At 41.1% G+C, this 17,068-nt stretch overlaps 2 protein-coding genes across 6 annotated transcripts in view; one reads left to right on the top strand and one right to left on the bottom strand.

Annotated features, from left to right (window-relative positions):
- SPTBN5 (spectrin beta, non-erythrocytic 5) overlaps positions 1-1,871 on the top strand; it is a 94,685-nt gene extending 92,814 nt beyond the window's left edge. Inside the window, exons 64-67 of the mRNA XM_027642475.1 lie at positions 40-131; positions 312-397; positions 844-979; positions 1,559-1,871. Coding sequence (XP_027498276.1) covers positions 40-131; positions 312-397; positions 844-979; positions 1,559-1,619 — 375 coding nt within the window. The 3' untranslated portion in view covers positions 1,620-1,871. The remainder of the gene's footprint in view (positions 1-39; positions 132-311; positions 398-843; positions 980-1,558) is intronic.
- A 2,559-nt stretch (positions 1,872-4,430) lies between these two features.
- Positions 4,431-17,068, bottom strand: part of LOC113946741 (cytosolic phospholipase A2 beta-like) — a 33,209-nt gene continuing 20,571 nt past the window's right edge. For 2 of the 5 annotated variants that reach the window (XM_027642463.1, XM_027642462.1), the window contains 9 exons: positions 16,489-16,625; positions 16,004-16,226; positions 15,290-15,407; positions 14,100-14,237; positions 12,836-12,940; positions 12,015-12,200; positions 8,883-9,049; positions 8,146-8,332; positions 4,431-5,949 (listed from right to left, as the gene is read on the bottom strand). In XM_027642463.1, the coding sequence (XP_027498264.1) occupies positions 5,711-5,949; positions 8,146-8,332; positions 8,883-9,049; positions 12,015-12,200; positions 12,836-12,940; positions 14,100-14,237; positions 15,290-15,407; positions 16,004-16,226; positions 16,489-16,625 (1,500 nt within the window). In that variant the 3' untranslated portion in view covers positions 4,431-5,710. Of the gene's footprint in view, positions 5,950-8,145; positions 8,333-8,882; positions 9,397-10,287; positions 12,201-12,835; positions 12,941-14,099; positions 14,238-15,289; positions 15,408-16,003; positions 16,227-16,488; positions 16,626-17,068 lie in introns of those variants that run through there. The other 3 variants (XM_027642465.1, XM_027642464.1, XR_003527532.1) reach the window with 3 other exon arrangements.

Consider the following 17,068-nt stretch of genomic DNA (forward strand, 5'->3'; position numbering starts at 1 on the left):
ATGCAGAAGACATTTTGTTTTTATTTTATCCCCCTTCAGAACATATCCACACTCCTCTCCCTCAGTATTGCAGGCTCCAAATGCGAGAAGCTAATAAATTACACCAGGAAAGAGAACAGCTTCATGTTGCGGTAAGTCTTGTGGAGAAGTGTGCAAATGAAAAGCTACACAGCTATCTGTACAGTTACATTTGCCTACAGTCACCTAAGACTGTATGTTGTTCAGAGGCATAACTGATATGTCTTACACTCACTAAGACAGAAGGTATAAGGCAAAACTAACTAGAATTCACCTCCTATCTTCATTTACAGGCTGAGAGATGGGTCAGAGTATTACTTTGCAGCACCTTCTCAGACACTGATGGAGGACTGGCTACAATCACTACAGAATAATATAGGTACATTCTCACTTCCTTCAAGAATGAGCTGTGTTTTTAGCAAGTGATGATGAAAGAAAGAGAATGAGAAAGTGTCCTTAGTTCAGCACATTTTGAGCTGTCCTTTTTGCCTCTGTTAGACAGCAGTACACAGGTCATCTGCCACCTTGTGATGTAGTGACCTGGCAGGAGAATGCCCAGGGTGACTTGCAAAGCAGCCTTTCAGTTGTACTGTGGCCAACATCAGGTTATTTCCAAGCCCTGCCCAAGGATTGTATTTTATTAAGGAGCTGCCTTGGATCCTGATCAACAGCTTTTCTGCTGAATCTAAATCTCTTTCTGGACACCTCTCTAAGCAGTGGCTTACTGGAAAGGAAGTCAAAGAACAGAGAAAAACAGAAAAGGCAAACTCTGCCTCTAATGCTACTTCAGAAGGTTTTTATTTGTGCGTATTTTTGACCTTGCAGGAAACAGTAACAGATCACATTCCACAATGATGGTGCAGCCTTTCACTCCAAACACAGAGACCTCCCAGAAAAGACTGTGGGACTTTACAGACAGGGACTCTGCTGAAAGACTGACCAGCAGAAGCTCACTCGTGAGGTATGGGCTCTGTGCCGCAAAGCTGAACAGATGTCAGCGCTGTTTGTGCTCAGGTAGCAGTCACCTACAAAGAGAGACTGCCCTGAAGTCAGAAAGTCCTACTCCTCTGTCACTAATGTCACAGAAATAGTGTGGCCAGCAGGACTAGGGCTGTGATCATCTGCTGTACTTGGCAGTGGTGAGGTCAGACATTGAGTCCTCTGTTCAGTTCTGGGCCCCTCACTTCAAGAAAGCTGGAGCGTATCCAAAGAAGGACAACAAAGCTGGTGAAAGGTCTAGAGAAAAAGTCTTACAAGGAGCCTCTGAGGGAGCTGGGATTGTTTACCTGGAGAACAGGAGGCTCAGGGGAGACATAGGCATGGAAAACATAGCCATAGCCAAATTCAGAAATTTGGCCTGTGTAAATCACTTTCTGTTGCATTTGGAGACTGTAAAAAACTTACAGACTATGATGTGAAATCCTGCTGCTGGGCAGACTTTTGCTGCTGAGCTAGATGCCTAGCAAGTTCTTATATATACAGAGTGATTTAAACTACTCTAGATTGTACCTGATTTTCTGGTGATGCTTGTTGTTGATAGGAGAACACCATCCTTCAAAATCAAAGCGGAGAGAAAGTCTGCAGAATTTTCCAGATTTTAAGGAAGATGAGACTGCAGGGACACAAGCCTCCATCACCACCCTAAGTCTAGAACAAAGTGGAAATAAAACAAAACTGCTTCCATCTCTACTAGAAGCAGGAAGAGAAAAATTGTATTTGCCTCAATGAATACCAGATCATTATATCTTAACTCAGCCCTCTGGAAATGTATGGATATGTTTTAAGGTAATCAATTCCCTTGAAACTTTCTAAATTATGTATTAAATCTCATAAAATCTTTAAATACAATTAAACAGGACTGCATCTGGTATACTTTTATGTGTACGACAACTCTGTCATTCAGCATACCACACAAGTGATATCTACTCTGAGTTCCCTCAGGGAAGAGCAGAGGGACCTTTAAGCCAGACAGCTCAAGTGGAATGACTCTGCAAGACAGGAGTGGGGAGCACCTAGCAGAGCATGAGGTGCAAGCTGTGACTGAACTACAGCCACCTGCAAGTGGATTTGCAGATACCAACAGATTAAAGAGGCTTCAGTGGTCTGTGCACCCAAAGGTAATGTTTGTTATATACTTCCTGCAGTGTTTTGTAGTCTCCACAGTCTTGCCTTTTTACAACACATTAATCAAAAATTCCCTATTTGCCAATTCTTTGTGGATGAAGTTACCAGGAATAAAAAAAGTCCTGCAATGTTACTCATTTTTAATGGAATCTGAATCTAAAATAAGGAATGAACAACCACTCTTTCAGTGTAAAAGGAGAGGAAATGCAGGTTAGCAAGGAGGAGGTCTAGTCCCCAAACAGCAAGCTCCACATGCTAAGGTATGCTGTAACCAAGGGGACGAATATATATATATATATATATATATATATATATATATATATATGTATTTTCCCCGAGTTATCTCTGTTGCTGAGCCAAAGAAAAGTTATCTAGCATGAAGATGGGAAGAAAGGACATTTTTTACCCCCAGGTCATAGTGGCTGGGCGCTCTTCTTTGACAGATGGAAGCTAAAGCTTCAAGTCCTTAAATCCTCTGACAAGGACTTCAGCCTTGGTCCTTTTCTAACCCATCTGAAGCATGACTCTCATTCTTTGCTTGCAGTCTTCTCCTCCACCTTGACTAATTCTCCAGTGGAAGGGAAGGAGAACCCTTTACACCAAGTTTATGTAAATACTTTCAGCGTACATGCAACATCTAGAGTTTAAATTTAGACTGATTCAGACCAGTCACTTGCATCCAACAAGGTGATCTAATAATTTTATTTTTTTGGCTAGTCCAGCTCTCTCATCTGCTGTACCTCAGCTGGAGTTGCTGCCTGTCACCAAAAAAAACCAAAAAACCCAGCACATGAAAGTAATGGGAAACTGATGGATTTTCATTATTGTTGATCATTTTTAGCTGCTTTTATTAAAAAAACAAACAAACAAAAAAAAAAAACCACCCAAAACCAACCAAACAAGAAACCCCAAAAACAAACAAACAAAAGAACAACCAAAAAAACCCCCACAAAAAACCTAACACTTTTTAAAAGTATTTTAAACTTACCATTTAAACTTACCATTCAACTGATAACAGCAAAGTTACCAAGAAAGGCAGCCTTCTATACTCAGGTCAAACCACCAAGAGGCAAAACAAAGCTATGCCTTGGTTGTGGCTTAGTACAGCTGCCTCTTTACCCTGCCTTGTGCCATTCCACTGAAGAGGGTTTTACCACAGGAGGCAGATTTTGTTCCACTTTTTCCAAGGCTCTCCATGCCTTTGTAAACCTGAAGATCTTCTCCCAGATTTTTCCATCCAATCTTGAAACCAGTAAATGCCCTATGAAGTTCTCAGCAGGCATTTAGCAGTAAATAGTGCTCATACAAGTGGAAAAAACATTGTCTTGTGTTTAAGTGCATAAAGTTTCATGGGTCTGGTGTTCCTTCACAATATTTTATTAATTAATATATTATTATATTTTAATTAATATATTATTAAATGTTTAAAAGACACAAGCAAGCAATTTCTCTGAAGAACAAGTAGCAGTTATAAGAACAAACTTTTGTTTCGTCTGTGTTTGGCAGCAGATAGCAAGCTCTGTATTTGTGGGGGTTATCCATCGGAAAGTAGTGATCTGGGGTGCCTTTCAGGTGACTTTTTGGCAGGCATGCATTCATCTTCAGTCATTAAGCAAACATAACACCAGACTAGCAATGCCTGATTTATAAGCATGTCATATGCCTTTTTTAGGGTGAGACACAAATAAACAGCTTCTCCTGGAAGTGCCTGCTTTGGTTTGCGTGCACTCTGCTCAGTCACAGGACAGCATGTGGCACAAGGCCAGGCAAGAATGGGGCCAAGGCAAAAAAATGAAACCACAACCTTTGGGGAACAAACACACAAAATTTCAGAGGCCCTTAGACACGCTGTATACCCAAAAAGAACAAGGACCAAGGACCAGTCTAGAGCACAGATCACTGATCAGCCTCATGTCGCTGAAACTCTGCTCTATAGTTCTATGAGTTCGGGGCTGTGCAAATCAGAATGCTGTGAACCACAGCTCAGGTGTGCTTTGAGAGACAGCCTGTACCAGCTACCACTTCCCAAGAAGCTGCACGGACAAGACTGTGTCAGGTGTAGGTCCCTCCAACCTGCAGAGTCCTCCAGCAGCCTTTGCCCTCACAGATGCCCTCCAGGTCCTCCTGCCACACCATCAAGCCAGCAATGTACTCCCTTAATGTCATAGAATCATAGAATCATTTAAGTTGGAAAAGACCTCTATAACCATCGAGTCCAACCGTTAACTTAGCACTGCCAAGTTCACCACTAAATGTGTTCCCATGTGTCACATCCATGTCATGTTACAAAATAACAAGGCAGAAGCAGGTCCAAATCCTTCAATGTTAGAGAAGTCTGCAAACTCCTCTGACTTTTGTGGATCTCTGTTTTATATTGCTCAGCATCCTTCCCTACCATCTTTTTAATATAGTGGAAGGCCATAAAGATGTTCCAAGCTCCTAGTTCAAGGCAAAAATCTCTCACTGCACTCCAAAGCAAATGAAAACCAGGTGTTATTTTTCCAAATATTTTCCTCCAACAAGGAGGTGTGATAGAGAATTTTCTTTTTTTATTATTCATGTCCTATTTTTGTGTAGCACCTTTTAAAAATACTTTGCCTGTAATATTAGGGATAGAAGACTATAAAAGGTAAAAATTTTCTGGCTGTGAAAATATAATGGCTATGCATTCTGTTAGTGAGTTATGTTGTCGTATGTTCAGTTTACATCCATAAGGAGCACCAGCTTATGGCTTGGTCATGATTATTTAATTAAATGAACTTGAGTCTATGGTAATTATTCCTCCCAAGCTTCTGCTATGAAAAGTTTGTTTCAGGCTCTTGACATTTTAACGCATAAAGGCACTGCTGGTATAAATCAATGAAATTACTTTTCCTCCAGCCAACGCTCAAAAGAACTGCACTCGCTCACTGCAGCTAACATCATCTCTCCTTGAAATGTAACTGCCCCTTTTGTGGCAGTTTGGAGCAGTGTTTCTGTGCCAAACATGCAGAAAAAAAAGGAGTAACTTCTAAATCAGCAAGGGAAATTGGCCAGACAGAGTGTGACTGTCCACGTTGCAGTTTGGACATTGTTCACATATATATGCATGATTCTTTGGCCTGACTTCAAAGCTGAGCCCACCAATTCAGTGCAAATTCTAGTTGCTCAGCCTATCTGAAAATCTGGACATTACTGAATGCAAATGGCCAGGACTTGGTTTGTAATGAAGCATTGAAAAGACATCTATAATGGGCTCAGGGTTGAAAGGAGAGGCGCATACAAGAAACTATCTAGCACCACCATATCATATAACATCAGGGATATCCTGAGAGGTCTCTGCTAACCAGGACCTTAATTTCTTAACAAGTAAGACCACAGTGTGAGGCTCTTGTGGGCTGAAAACGTGTGGGAATAAGATTAAATAAACCCTTTTGAAAGCTAGGAGCTTGAACAAGGCAAGATGAGAAATGTACAGGTTTCCTCAGTTTTCTGCAAATAATGAACACTGTGATGTGTCGCAATGTGACTGTGATGTGTTCCAATGTGCTGCCATAGCCTTCAGTAGGAAACAGTGCAAAAACCCAGCCTAGGGGTATCCAGAGTAGCTGGAGACATTCCCAGTCCTGCTGCTTCTCTTCCGTTCTACAGCACTCTGGATTGCCTGGAGAAGCATGTCTTTGTTATTGAGGATGTTGTATTTGCTCAGGTTCACGAGTTTATCAAAATTTTCAGAGGAGTAGATTAGCCTAATGAGGTAGTAGGGTGAGCAGCTGTTCTCCAGATTTACTTTGCCTTCTTCCATCTCTGAGTGACCGCGCTTTACCCCTGCAGAGTAAGACAAAAACCACCACAGTTAGCTGAATCTGGAGTACTAAACACATGGTGTTGTAAGGGACTGATCTACTTGGCAGAATCCACTGTTAAAAACAACCCCCAGGAATTACTACAAACCCACATCTTGAAAGAGCCATTCCTGGTCAGTTTTCCCAGCTACTCCTCCCTGCCCTCCTGCTAAGGCTCCATCCTGGAAATCCCTCAGCAGAGCTGGCACAAATCCTTACATTCCTCCTTATCCTGCCCCTGCAGACAGTTATTCCTGGCAGTGTGCCCACAGGTCCACATCCTTTCCCAAACCCTGTAAGTCTGACTCTCAGACAAGACACACGCCTGGAACACCTTTCAAAATCCACGATCATCCCTCAGTTAACAATGACAAGTGACAAGTGCACATTTGCCAGCTAGAGTGAGTACATACAAGGAGGCCTTGTGATGCTAACCACGCCTGTTGCAGAGCGCGTAGGTACAGATGGACCAGAGGACCCCACATCAGACTCTTAGCAAACTCCAGCTTGGCCTTAACTCAGCCTCTTGGAATTGGCAACATCCATAATCCCTGTTAGGCAAATATTTTTGCACCAGGGACTTCACCGTCTCATATTTATGTTTCTACAAAAATTTAGCTACATTTCTTTGCTGTTTTTTTTTTTTTTTTGCCTATCTCCTTGCAGTCTGAACCAAATATACCCAAAACACAAATGTAATGTGAGAGGACTGTCACCAGGACTACAACAACAGCTGAGATATTCCTTATGATGTCAACCAGAAGCTCATGAACTGACATGAACTTTGCTTGAGAAATAGCAGGTTTGATCTAACCTAGTGGTTTCAGGGCAGCGTGATATCAAGGTCTTGGGCACATGGTGTCACTAAAAGTGGCTGTATTAAAATATCCAGTGTTGCTTCATTGAGCCTCCCAATATTCAGAGAGATATTATCTGTGTTACCCACATCCATATAAAGCTGCATCTGCCTCAAGCACACAAAAGCACAGTCTATAATATTTGCATTGTAAATGGGCACTTCACAAATTGAGTGTCTTTGGAATTTAAATAGTTAAAAACAAGAAAAAAGTACCCACATTCCACAAGGTGTCTCTCATCCACCTAGAAACAAAAAGCTCCACTGTTAAAATTGAAATCCACAAAACCAGGTTGCCAAGGACCTTCCTCCCCCAACTACCCACATCAATTGCTGATTGTCAGCTTGATGGATGAATCACCAACTGCTAGAGACATGCAAGTGAGCGTCATAGCTCACCAGTTTGGGCCTGGAGCACTGAGAAGCTGCAGCAGCTGCTTTGCTCTGCATCATCTCATCTATCTTTCATTCAGAGAGATTCCAAAAACCTCACCTTCTTTACCTGCCAGCCACTGCTCAATGACCAGATATCACCACACATTGCCATCTGGACCATCTCCAACCTCCACTGAACAAGCCTACAGGGCATTTCCTCTTTTCATCCATAGAGCTTCTAAATGTGGTTTTCTTGGTTAGCTCTTACTGAACATATTTATTGAGCATCGGTGAATAGCAGAGCAGAAAAGGACCTTTACTTAAAATGTTTTGCTGCTGTTCCTACCCTCCTCCAAATGCTGCCTCAGAGACACCCATTCTGCTGTGGTCCTACTCATAAACACAATAGAATTTTGGAATTTTGCCTTTCCGCCTCCAGCAATTCTGCACTACTTGCACTAATCACTGGGCCAGACAGAGCACCACATGCCCTCTCTGCAGGCAGCCATTCCACCTGCTCCTGAGCTGGGTGCAAGTAGGTGACCACTACAAGTGGTTCATGGTCCTCTCTTCTAACCACAGCAACAGGGCCACAGAGAGGAGGCCCCATGTCCAGCTGGCCACGCAGCTGCAGCCTGCGAGTGCACTGGCAGAGCACTGCAGCAAGCTTGGCATTTTGCCTGCTCTTGCATTCATTAAACATTCAAGTGCTTTCCAGGGGCTGGGTTATTTTTGTTTTGTTTTGTTTTTCAAAAAAACCCTGAAGACCCACCCACTCTCGGTAATGCTTTCCAACACAGTGTGGCACTGAGCTGCCTGGGATTGTGTTCTCCATACTTTGCAAGTGGAGAATGACCAGCAGGTGTACAGAGGTTGTTCTTCTGCCTGTCATCAGTGGAAACATACCAGGGGTAGAACACAGTACCTAGTTTTGTTGACTGAATTTACCTGGCTCCTTGAATTCCTTAAACGTGTCATTCACCAGGGGGAAATGGATTACTATGGGTGCTCTGGGGTCCTCAGCATCCGAAAAGACATAACATTCCTTTGGGTTCTTCTTTTCTTCTTCACTTAGCTCCACTTTGGGGAACGGGATATGTTGTATCTTGCAATATTTGTACGTCATCTCTAATTGCTGTGGACACAGAATGTCATGGAGTTAAAGCTCTAAGCCAAGAATCAGGTTTACTCATGTATCCTAGAAATACTATGGCATCTTAACTCATTCCCTAGAATCACTCTGAAATGAATGTGTAGTCCAAAGCAGCTGCAGTACAACCCTACTTTTGGCCACCATTTACCACAAGTCAGATGATGCCTCTTATCAGTTTATAACGCTTTTTACAAGCTCAAGAGAATGATCCAAAACCACATTTAGAATTTGTCATGACAGACCAGGAGAGATCAAGGGCATGTCTCCAGCAAACAATTGTTACTGCAATTCCCTGAGGATCCTAGAAAGTGCACACTATTCTCTATAGTGTATAATTCACTATAGAGAAAAGAGCCTAACAGTTTCTATAGTTCTGTTCTTGAAGTAAGTTTCTTTCCTCCTCCAAGATACAGTGACTGGTTTGGTCTTGACTATATGATCAAGATTTAGAGAGCCACTCACTTAAAAGTTTTAATAAGATAAGAATAGTTTTACCAGAATTGCAAAGAACAGAGTAAGTTAATCTTCTCACCTTGAACACATTCCCCAAACCATAGTCAAGGGATATAATGACATCTACATTCCTCTCTGGCTTGAAAAGTGCTGCACCACTGGTGTTGATGAAATAGCCAACATCTATCAGACAAAGATATTTCTGCAGCGGTGTCAGATTGTTAGGGAAAGCGTCCAGAACAGTGTCTGAAAAACATTTTGAATATAGTTAGTGCTGCATTGTTAGGAAAGGAGGAGTGAGTAATTCTGTCTGTGCTACATGTTAAGAGCAGTCTCTTGGTTGCCCTCAAGACCAGGGTCACCTCCCTCCATAATGCAAGCCCACAAACATGGCCTCAGAAGCATGCCCTTTAGACTGCACATCTGGGCCCATCTGGCCTGTTACCACACTCTCCCAGACACACTCACAAAGGCAGGCCATGAGGCAGCCAGGAAGAGGACAGGTGATACACAGACTCCACTGACCTCACAGCTGCTCTGGGGAGTCATTTTTCACAGAATACAGACTTCAACAGATTTTTTCCCCCTAAGAACTGGGAAAAATGTAAACAACAAAAACAATTTCACAGTGTAGCAACACAGCTAAGAAATGCAATACATCACTGCATTTTTGCATTGCTCTTTTTTTGCTTTTGTATTCTCAGGCTTAGGCTCCTCTCCCAGGTTGAAAAATCTGACTTCAACATGCTTTCAGTGTTCTCATATAAATTATCTGCAAAAAAATACCACATCATGCACACAGTATCCCCTACCAACAGCTTAAAATACTGCTTGAATTAATTAAACCTCACATTAATGCCAAGAGGAGCCAAAAGGGGATTACACCAACTGGTAAATTGAGATCTAAAGGCAGTTTCTGATAGCTAGGCTCTTATTTCTATGCTAGCAACCTCACCAACTTGCCCTGTAGACAGCAAGTCCTCTATTGTTCCCCTAGTACTCCTCTAGTCCCATGAAACACGAAACATTTTGCCATGGTTTTAAGCATCAAAATAATGGCTTAAGGGTGTCCCTCAAGTACACAAAATGAGGTAGAAAGCCCAGAGCAGAACACTTGAGCCTTAAATTATTGTGTTTAGGCATTTTAAGAAACTGTTGATCACAGAAATACTGCAGCATTTAATTAATTCAACCTCTCTGCTTCCTTGGCCTCATTCTGTAGTGTTAATTTAAACTGTGCAGAGTAACTCCAGATTGTTCCATAGCCTGGAATGTTTCACGGCAGTTTGAAGTAATAACTCATAATTTTTCCATTTCCTCACTGTCAGGTCTTTACAAAATGTGCTTATTTTAGCATTCAAGGCTGCTGAGAATTCACAGATTCTGCTGTCATGAGAGACATTTGCTTGCAGTCCCTCACAAAAGAAACAGAGCTTTTTACTTGTCTTTGGCCCAGTGAAAATTTTTAGTTGAAATTACATTACCCTCCTTTTCTTATCACAGAGGTGGAAATATGCAGCATTTATTCATGGCTGGACATATGAACTACAAGAAGGCATTTTCTTGTGAGAATCTCTTCTTCCATCCCACATGCAAATAGAGACTTTCTTTAAAGTCCTGTCTCAGGAATTCCCTTGAAAGCATGAACCCTACTGTAAATGCATTACACTAATTCCACGGTATTAGTTCTGAAATATCTCACCAGGAAAATCAGACATTTAAAGTCTTGTTTTAATCTGTCAGATAACCTCAGATGTAGGGAAGCCTTTAAAACAAAGCTATATTCTGGAGATTTCACCTACCACAAGACTATCAGTTCTGTTCACAGACCTGACATCTTGCTCCTAAGGTTTAGCTTGGACTTGTGCAGGCAACCAAAAGAAGATAGAAAATCCGCTAATTTTCCCACTCCAGACTTTCAGTTTCCCTTTTCCCTCTCCAGACTTCATGCTTTCCATATATTTTACTTCATCTGTAGATTATCTATCCTGAGATAGTCTTTAGTGTTCCTATGCTCGCTTCCACAAAATCCTCCTTGAAATCTGCTTCTACCCATTTGTCTTTAAAACTGATAATCAGCAAATGTAAGGAAAGCTTTTTTTTAACAATTACTGACTGACAATTTCATCCTTCATCCACCTTCTTAAGCTACTTGCTTGCTCCTTCTCTCACCCACCCTTCTTATGCTTCTTGTTTTCTCCTCTCATTTACTTTCTAAGAGCAGACTCTTTCAGGACACTGACTTTTTGCTTACTGAACATTTTGAAAGCAGATAGCACACTGTGAGCTTTGCCTTAATCCACAAAAAGCACCACCATGTCTTGCCATTGTCAGCCAACCATGTAGCAATGGCAGAGAGGGACAAAACATACTGTAACTTGCATAAAAGAGGGGAAAGAAAACACAAGCTGCCAAAGAGAAAGACTCAGAGGAGGCAGAGAACGCGTACTTTCTTGCTGAAGTCGGATTAACCTTGATAATGTGGGGTCCTCCCACACTGCTACCTGTTCATGGAATAAATGAGGGTAGTGGGATTATAGGAAGGTTTCTGATCCACAAAACCTCAGCTCCATCACCTTGCTATCATTTCACAGATTGTTTCATAGATTTTGAGGTAAAACTATTATGACTGTTTACTTTGCCTTCCTGCAGAGCACAGACCATAGAAAATTCCATTTATACATCAAGTCTACATATTCTGTTTGTTTAATACATACAGTCTAACCCTATGTGATTTCAACTTTCTGTAGCAGGATCTTGGTACTTCTGTTTTTGAGGGGTTAAAGAGAGGTCTCTGGATGGATAAATCATCAGGCAGAAATACCAGACATATGGGCAACCACAGGCTTGCAACCAGTCCTTTCCTGCTACCACATAATAACCTGTTATTTTATGCTTCTGGTGTTACCTTTGTTTCTTGACCTCAAAAGATTCTGCCCTTCATGAATCTTTTGACTACTGTACCTATGCAGAGTGACAAACTTCCTGTAGAAGAGCATGGTTTGACACAAATTACAGATATCTTCCAGCAGGGAAAGAGCAGCCCATGGACTAGTTCATTTTAGCCTGTTACCCTAAAGCAACAGACACTGTGAACATAGTTCCACCTCAACAGATTTCCAATATCTCTAAATGTGAGTTTTCCAAAGTTTAAAAAAAAAAAATCTGAGATGTTACCTGCACAGTGCAGCTAACTCTTTGTTGCAGTTACCTTTCCATTCAATAAATTTTTTCTGATGTATATAATCCTTATGAAATTCTAAGCCTCTCAGGAAGTTATGAGACTTTCCCAGTAGTGGGCGCTTGGTCATAATGTCCTGAAACATTTCATACAACTTCCCTGACAAACAGGATGGAGGCTCGATGACAGTGATATCATCCTCAGGGGAATGTCTTTCTGAAATAGAGAAGAAACTATGAAATAGAAGGGAAAAAAAATCAGCAACCTGTTCTGCCAGGTCCATTTACTGACTAGCTGCCCTTCTTTTCTTTCTATGGGTCCCTCTCCTCCCTGGTTCTTGCAGGCTGCTGGAAAACACGTGCACATGACCCATATCATTTAAACAAAGAGATATTTGGTTTTCTATAAAGCAACCACAGCTTCTGTCTTTTACTCTTTCAAATGACATACTGGTTTTGTACTTTTGCCCACAAGTAAAAGCCACCCTTCTCATTTGCAGTCATGGGCAGTCATATAACAGACCAGGAGGAATTCTGAAATGAAAAACATTTGTAACTAGCATGAAGTGTGGTTCTGGGGAAAAGAAAAGAAGGGAAGGGGCAGGGCAGGGCAGGGGAGGGCAGGGGAGGGCAGGGGAGGGAAAAAGAAAAGAAAGAAAACATCACATAGTGATCATTATGGTACGGATTAAAATTATTGTGGAAGACCCACAGTGAGGCAACACAACATGCAATTTAGAGTGAACATGTGAGAGATTATTCACAAACAGCACCAAGTGTACCTTTCTTAAGCTTCTCCTGAATACGAAGTATTGTCTGGTCAAAAATAAATACTGATTTTTAAACTCTTACCTATATCTACCATATCTTGGGCCCATCGTTCCCAGAACTCATTTGAATTTGAGGACCAGTACAAGCCGTCCAGCAAATTCCTAGTAAAGATGTTTGTCCAAAGACCTGCAAGCCAAATCACATGGTGAAAATACTGCCCTACCACATGTTAACCACTGACTATTACAAGTATCCATGCCTCATATTATTGGCCCACGTAAACAGACCCTGTCATAACACAGCTTAAGCAGTAGATCTCACAGAGTTCAAAAATAATGGTGTCAGCACTTCACTGCTCTTTCTCAAGAGGGAACTACATACAGACCATTCACTGCATAGTAGAGAGTAACAAGAGGTATTTATCACCCAAATGATATTTTAGAGTGTTTACTGCGTAGCTGTGAGAGAAGCAGGCTTTAAAAGCATGGTGAAGCATCAGGGCCTTCTTTAAACTAATTTATTCTTTAAATTGATCTAAAACCCATTTCTTCCTTTCAGGCACATTTTGTTTCTGTGGACTACAACTGGTCCAGGGTCAAAATAGAATTGGCTCCATATGTGAGTCTGCTTTCGGAAAAGAAAGAACTATTCTTTGTCATTAAGCCCCATGCCAGGTACTTACATGAGGAACAAATTCAACCTCTAGCAGACTTCACAGTGAGAGAAATATGTTTTTTGTCTCCACTGGACCCCTGGTTTTGGTATGAAAACTAAAACTCTTGCAAGGGTTTAAAATCTGCCTGGGACAGATGGGTTCCTCTGACTAGCTGTTTTTACCCTTTTCTTTACCTTTACTGGTAGAATGGTCAGTCAAGGTAGCTGTTCAAAGTTCAAAGGGCTTCCTTCATCCTTATGGGCAAAGAAGATTAGTGACATCATTCTCAGCCCACAAAGCTCAGGTGGCTCTCACCTTTGTGGGTTGTTTTAGATTACATATTTTATTTTCAGATCCCTCCAATTCTACTGCAGTAATGCATTCTCTAGAAATATAGTTTATGAAGTTGAAGAGTTGATGACTGCTCAGGGAAGGAAGGCTTATTATTTCCTCAACTTGCCTTTTCCACTGTCTTGTTTGGTTTAGAAAATATAAGGGGAACCATGCTGCAACTTTCCCAAATCTGCCCAGCTTAAAGAGAGGACAGAAGGAAAGAAGCTTTACAAAGAGCAGAAGTGTACAAAAGTGCACACTGAATCAAGATTAGAGCAGATTTGCTGGCAAGGAATGTTGTACACAGGCCAGTGGCTAGCTAATATCATGATTAACTGTATTGCACTGTTAGGTCACCTTCCAGATAGCAGATCCGAGACTCTGGCAGCTTCTTCACTCGCCTTCCCATGAAGAACTTGCTGTCAAAATATTCTGAAGGAATGGAGACTCCATATTTTGGTATGGCTACCTCATAAGGAGAGAAATCTGCCCACTCTACAAAAGAATTGACACATGGCATGTTTACTGTAACAGAACTAAGAAAACAAAACCTTCCTCTGTGGATAAAACTATCCACAAGCTCCATGGATCTTGCTTGTCTCAGCAGCACAGTACTATTTGCAGCTTTTTAATTCAAGCTGTACCATAGACCTCCCTACAAACTGAGAGATGATTTGCATACAAAAGGATCTAGCCTTTTCACCTCAGAAAAAAGTCTAACATTAGGTTCAAAAGCTTAAATATCTATTTCTATATAAAGATTCTGGAATCCCACTTGCCTCTCTAAATCAAGAGCATCAACTGTACAACATGCAAGTGTGATCTAAACTGCAAGGAATAACTGGCAGGAAAGCTAACCCAAACCTGCCAGTCAACGTGATATAACAAAGCAGCCTGAAGACACATCAGCATAAAAGTAGAAAGTATCACAGTGTGGGCATGGCCATGCAGTTTCCTGACTCAAGCTGTCCTATACAGGCATTGCAGTAGAACAGTAGCTATAAACCTAACCTAATGTAAGCACTAATTGCTTTTTCCTTCCAGAATCTTCTCATTTTAATACCCTTTTTTAATGTGGCCTGTGTCCATTTAAAGGGTGTCATATCACAGCATCATACTCCACTCCATTTTCATACTTTTATCAGTGTAGTATTTAGGGAAGTGACAATTACGTTTCCCAGTACCTCTACAAACTAAGGAAGCATCAAAGCCATTTTATAGGTGTGGAATTGAGGCAGAAAAAGATCAGGTGATTTGCCCACACTCACTCACGGTGTCTGTAGTAGGACACAATGTCTGTAGGATTTCACCCCAGAATTTCAGAAGTGTCATGTTTATGGCTGAAGATGTTACCCAGCAGATCTGCTCTTTCTAACCCAGTAGTTTGCAAAAAAGACAAACATTTTATAAAGAGATGACTACTGAATCAGGGCAAGTAACAGATGTATTCCCCTTTTTTTCTACACACACACACACCCACACACACCTTCCCTCCAAATTCTCTTTAGTCCATACCCAGAATCAGAAGAAACTCTACGAACACTTACCTCTAAATTTGAAAGTACCACACTTCTCGTCTTTCACATTGAGGACCGCATAGAAAGGCAACGGGTTTTGTCCATGCTCCAATGCCCTGCGCTGGTCTGTGAGTTTGTACTTTCTTGGCTAATCAATGAGAAAAAAAAATCACAATAAACCTCTGGAAGAGCATAACACTGACACAATTTACCCGCATACGGATTGATAACAGATATTTTACAACACAGAGGAATCTGTGAGTCACATTTTAATACGAGACCTTTTCCTTCATGTTCCTGAGCTTTCCTTCTTGGTTGTCTTTTTGATACCTATTGGCTTCTTCATTAGAATATCTAAGTGCCTTGATGTCTGCATCCCACAGATCTTTACTAAGGCTGAGATTAATGTTCACATGAGGACAGATTACTCCAGCTCTTAAGTGTCAAATTATAAACAGATTTTAAAAGATCTGACTTTTCAGGAGGGTAGGCGCAGGAATTTCTCAGCTCTTTCTGAAAGTTTCCCTCCTGAATTTCCTAGCTTTCGGGTACCCTAGTACAGAGGCACCTTCAAACCATTATCTACTCTGGAAAATCCTGGCTCCGAGATCCTCTGTCATAGTTTACAAATCACACTGGGATGCCTCAGTCTCTTTGAATTTGTTACACACATTACATCATGCTCTCAAAGAGTAAAGTTATGAGTGGATGTTTCTCAGTTGTTAGGCAGGACCATGTACATACCCGTTCATGTAAGAACATTTCCTGAACAAGTGACCACAGAGTTGTAAAAGATGACACATGTCCTGCTTTTGCCCTTTCAGTGAGTTCCTTGTGGTAATACTTCAGATGGTCTATAGACATAAGATTGAGTTTGCATTTTGTCACTTTTTCTTTTACTGCCTTAAGTGGCTCCTCTAGAGACTTCTGTGACCAGTCAGCATGCTCATACAGGTCTGCTAGGGTCCTAAGCAGCAGAAATGCGAGAAAATCGACCATTTATTTAGATTATTTTGGAAAATTGCTATATTTACACAATCACTTTAATCAACAAAGAGAATCGGTAAGCCTAAACTGAAGTTATAATTGAGAACCAACAGTAAGAGCTTCACCAGGCAATTATGTTCACTTGTTAACAATGTAAGTCTTTTTAAAAGAGATGTATCTCTCTCACTGTGTGGAAACGTAGTCACAGTCATTCCCAATCAAACCTCATTTTCTATACTCACCATGTTGAGCCAGAAGCCCCGGTGAGATAGGTAACACAGTCCAACAGATTTAGCTTCTGAAGAGCTAGGAGGTGGCCGAACATTGCTGACATTGCTCTGAGACCTCCGCCTGTTGCCATAACAGCTATTACTGGGACCTGTTCAAAATATTAAGTATTATCCTCACAAAGCTACTCCCTTGCATACTTGGAAAAGTCTATTTACAGCTCATAGGATTTCCTCAGCAGACTTCATTGGAGGACAATGAAATTAAATCAACATTTAGCCCATCTTTACCAGTACCTTCTTTAAATTAACCTCCAGATACTTGGTGGGTTTTCTTAATCCCAAAGCTTGGATGAGTTTCAATACACAATGATTTTAACTCTCCTTCCTACCCTTGTTCTTTATAATTGGAATTGCAATGATTATTAATAGATAATGATATGATTTTATTAAAAATAACAAAAAATTGCAGTAAATGCAATTAAGAATGGATAAGAAAGTTTTTTGAACTTAGCAGAATTCAAAAAACCCAAAATGATTCTTTCGACAGCATTTTTTTCCTTCAACAAATATAATTTCAACAAGAAAAAAAATT

The sequence above is a fragment of the Corapipo altera genome, unplaced genomic scaffold (assembly GCF_003945725.1).
Source record: "Corapipo altera isolate COAL_440 unplaced genomic scaffold, ASM394572v1 23b, whole genome shotgun sequence".
In the NCBI taxonomy this organism is placed as follows: domain Eukaryota; kingdom Metazoa; phylum Chordata; class Aves; order Passeriformes; family Pipridae; genus Corapipo; species Corapipo altera.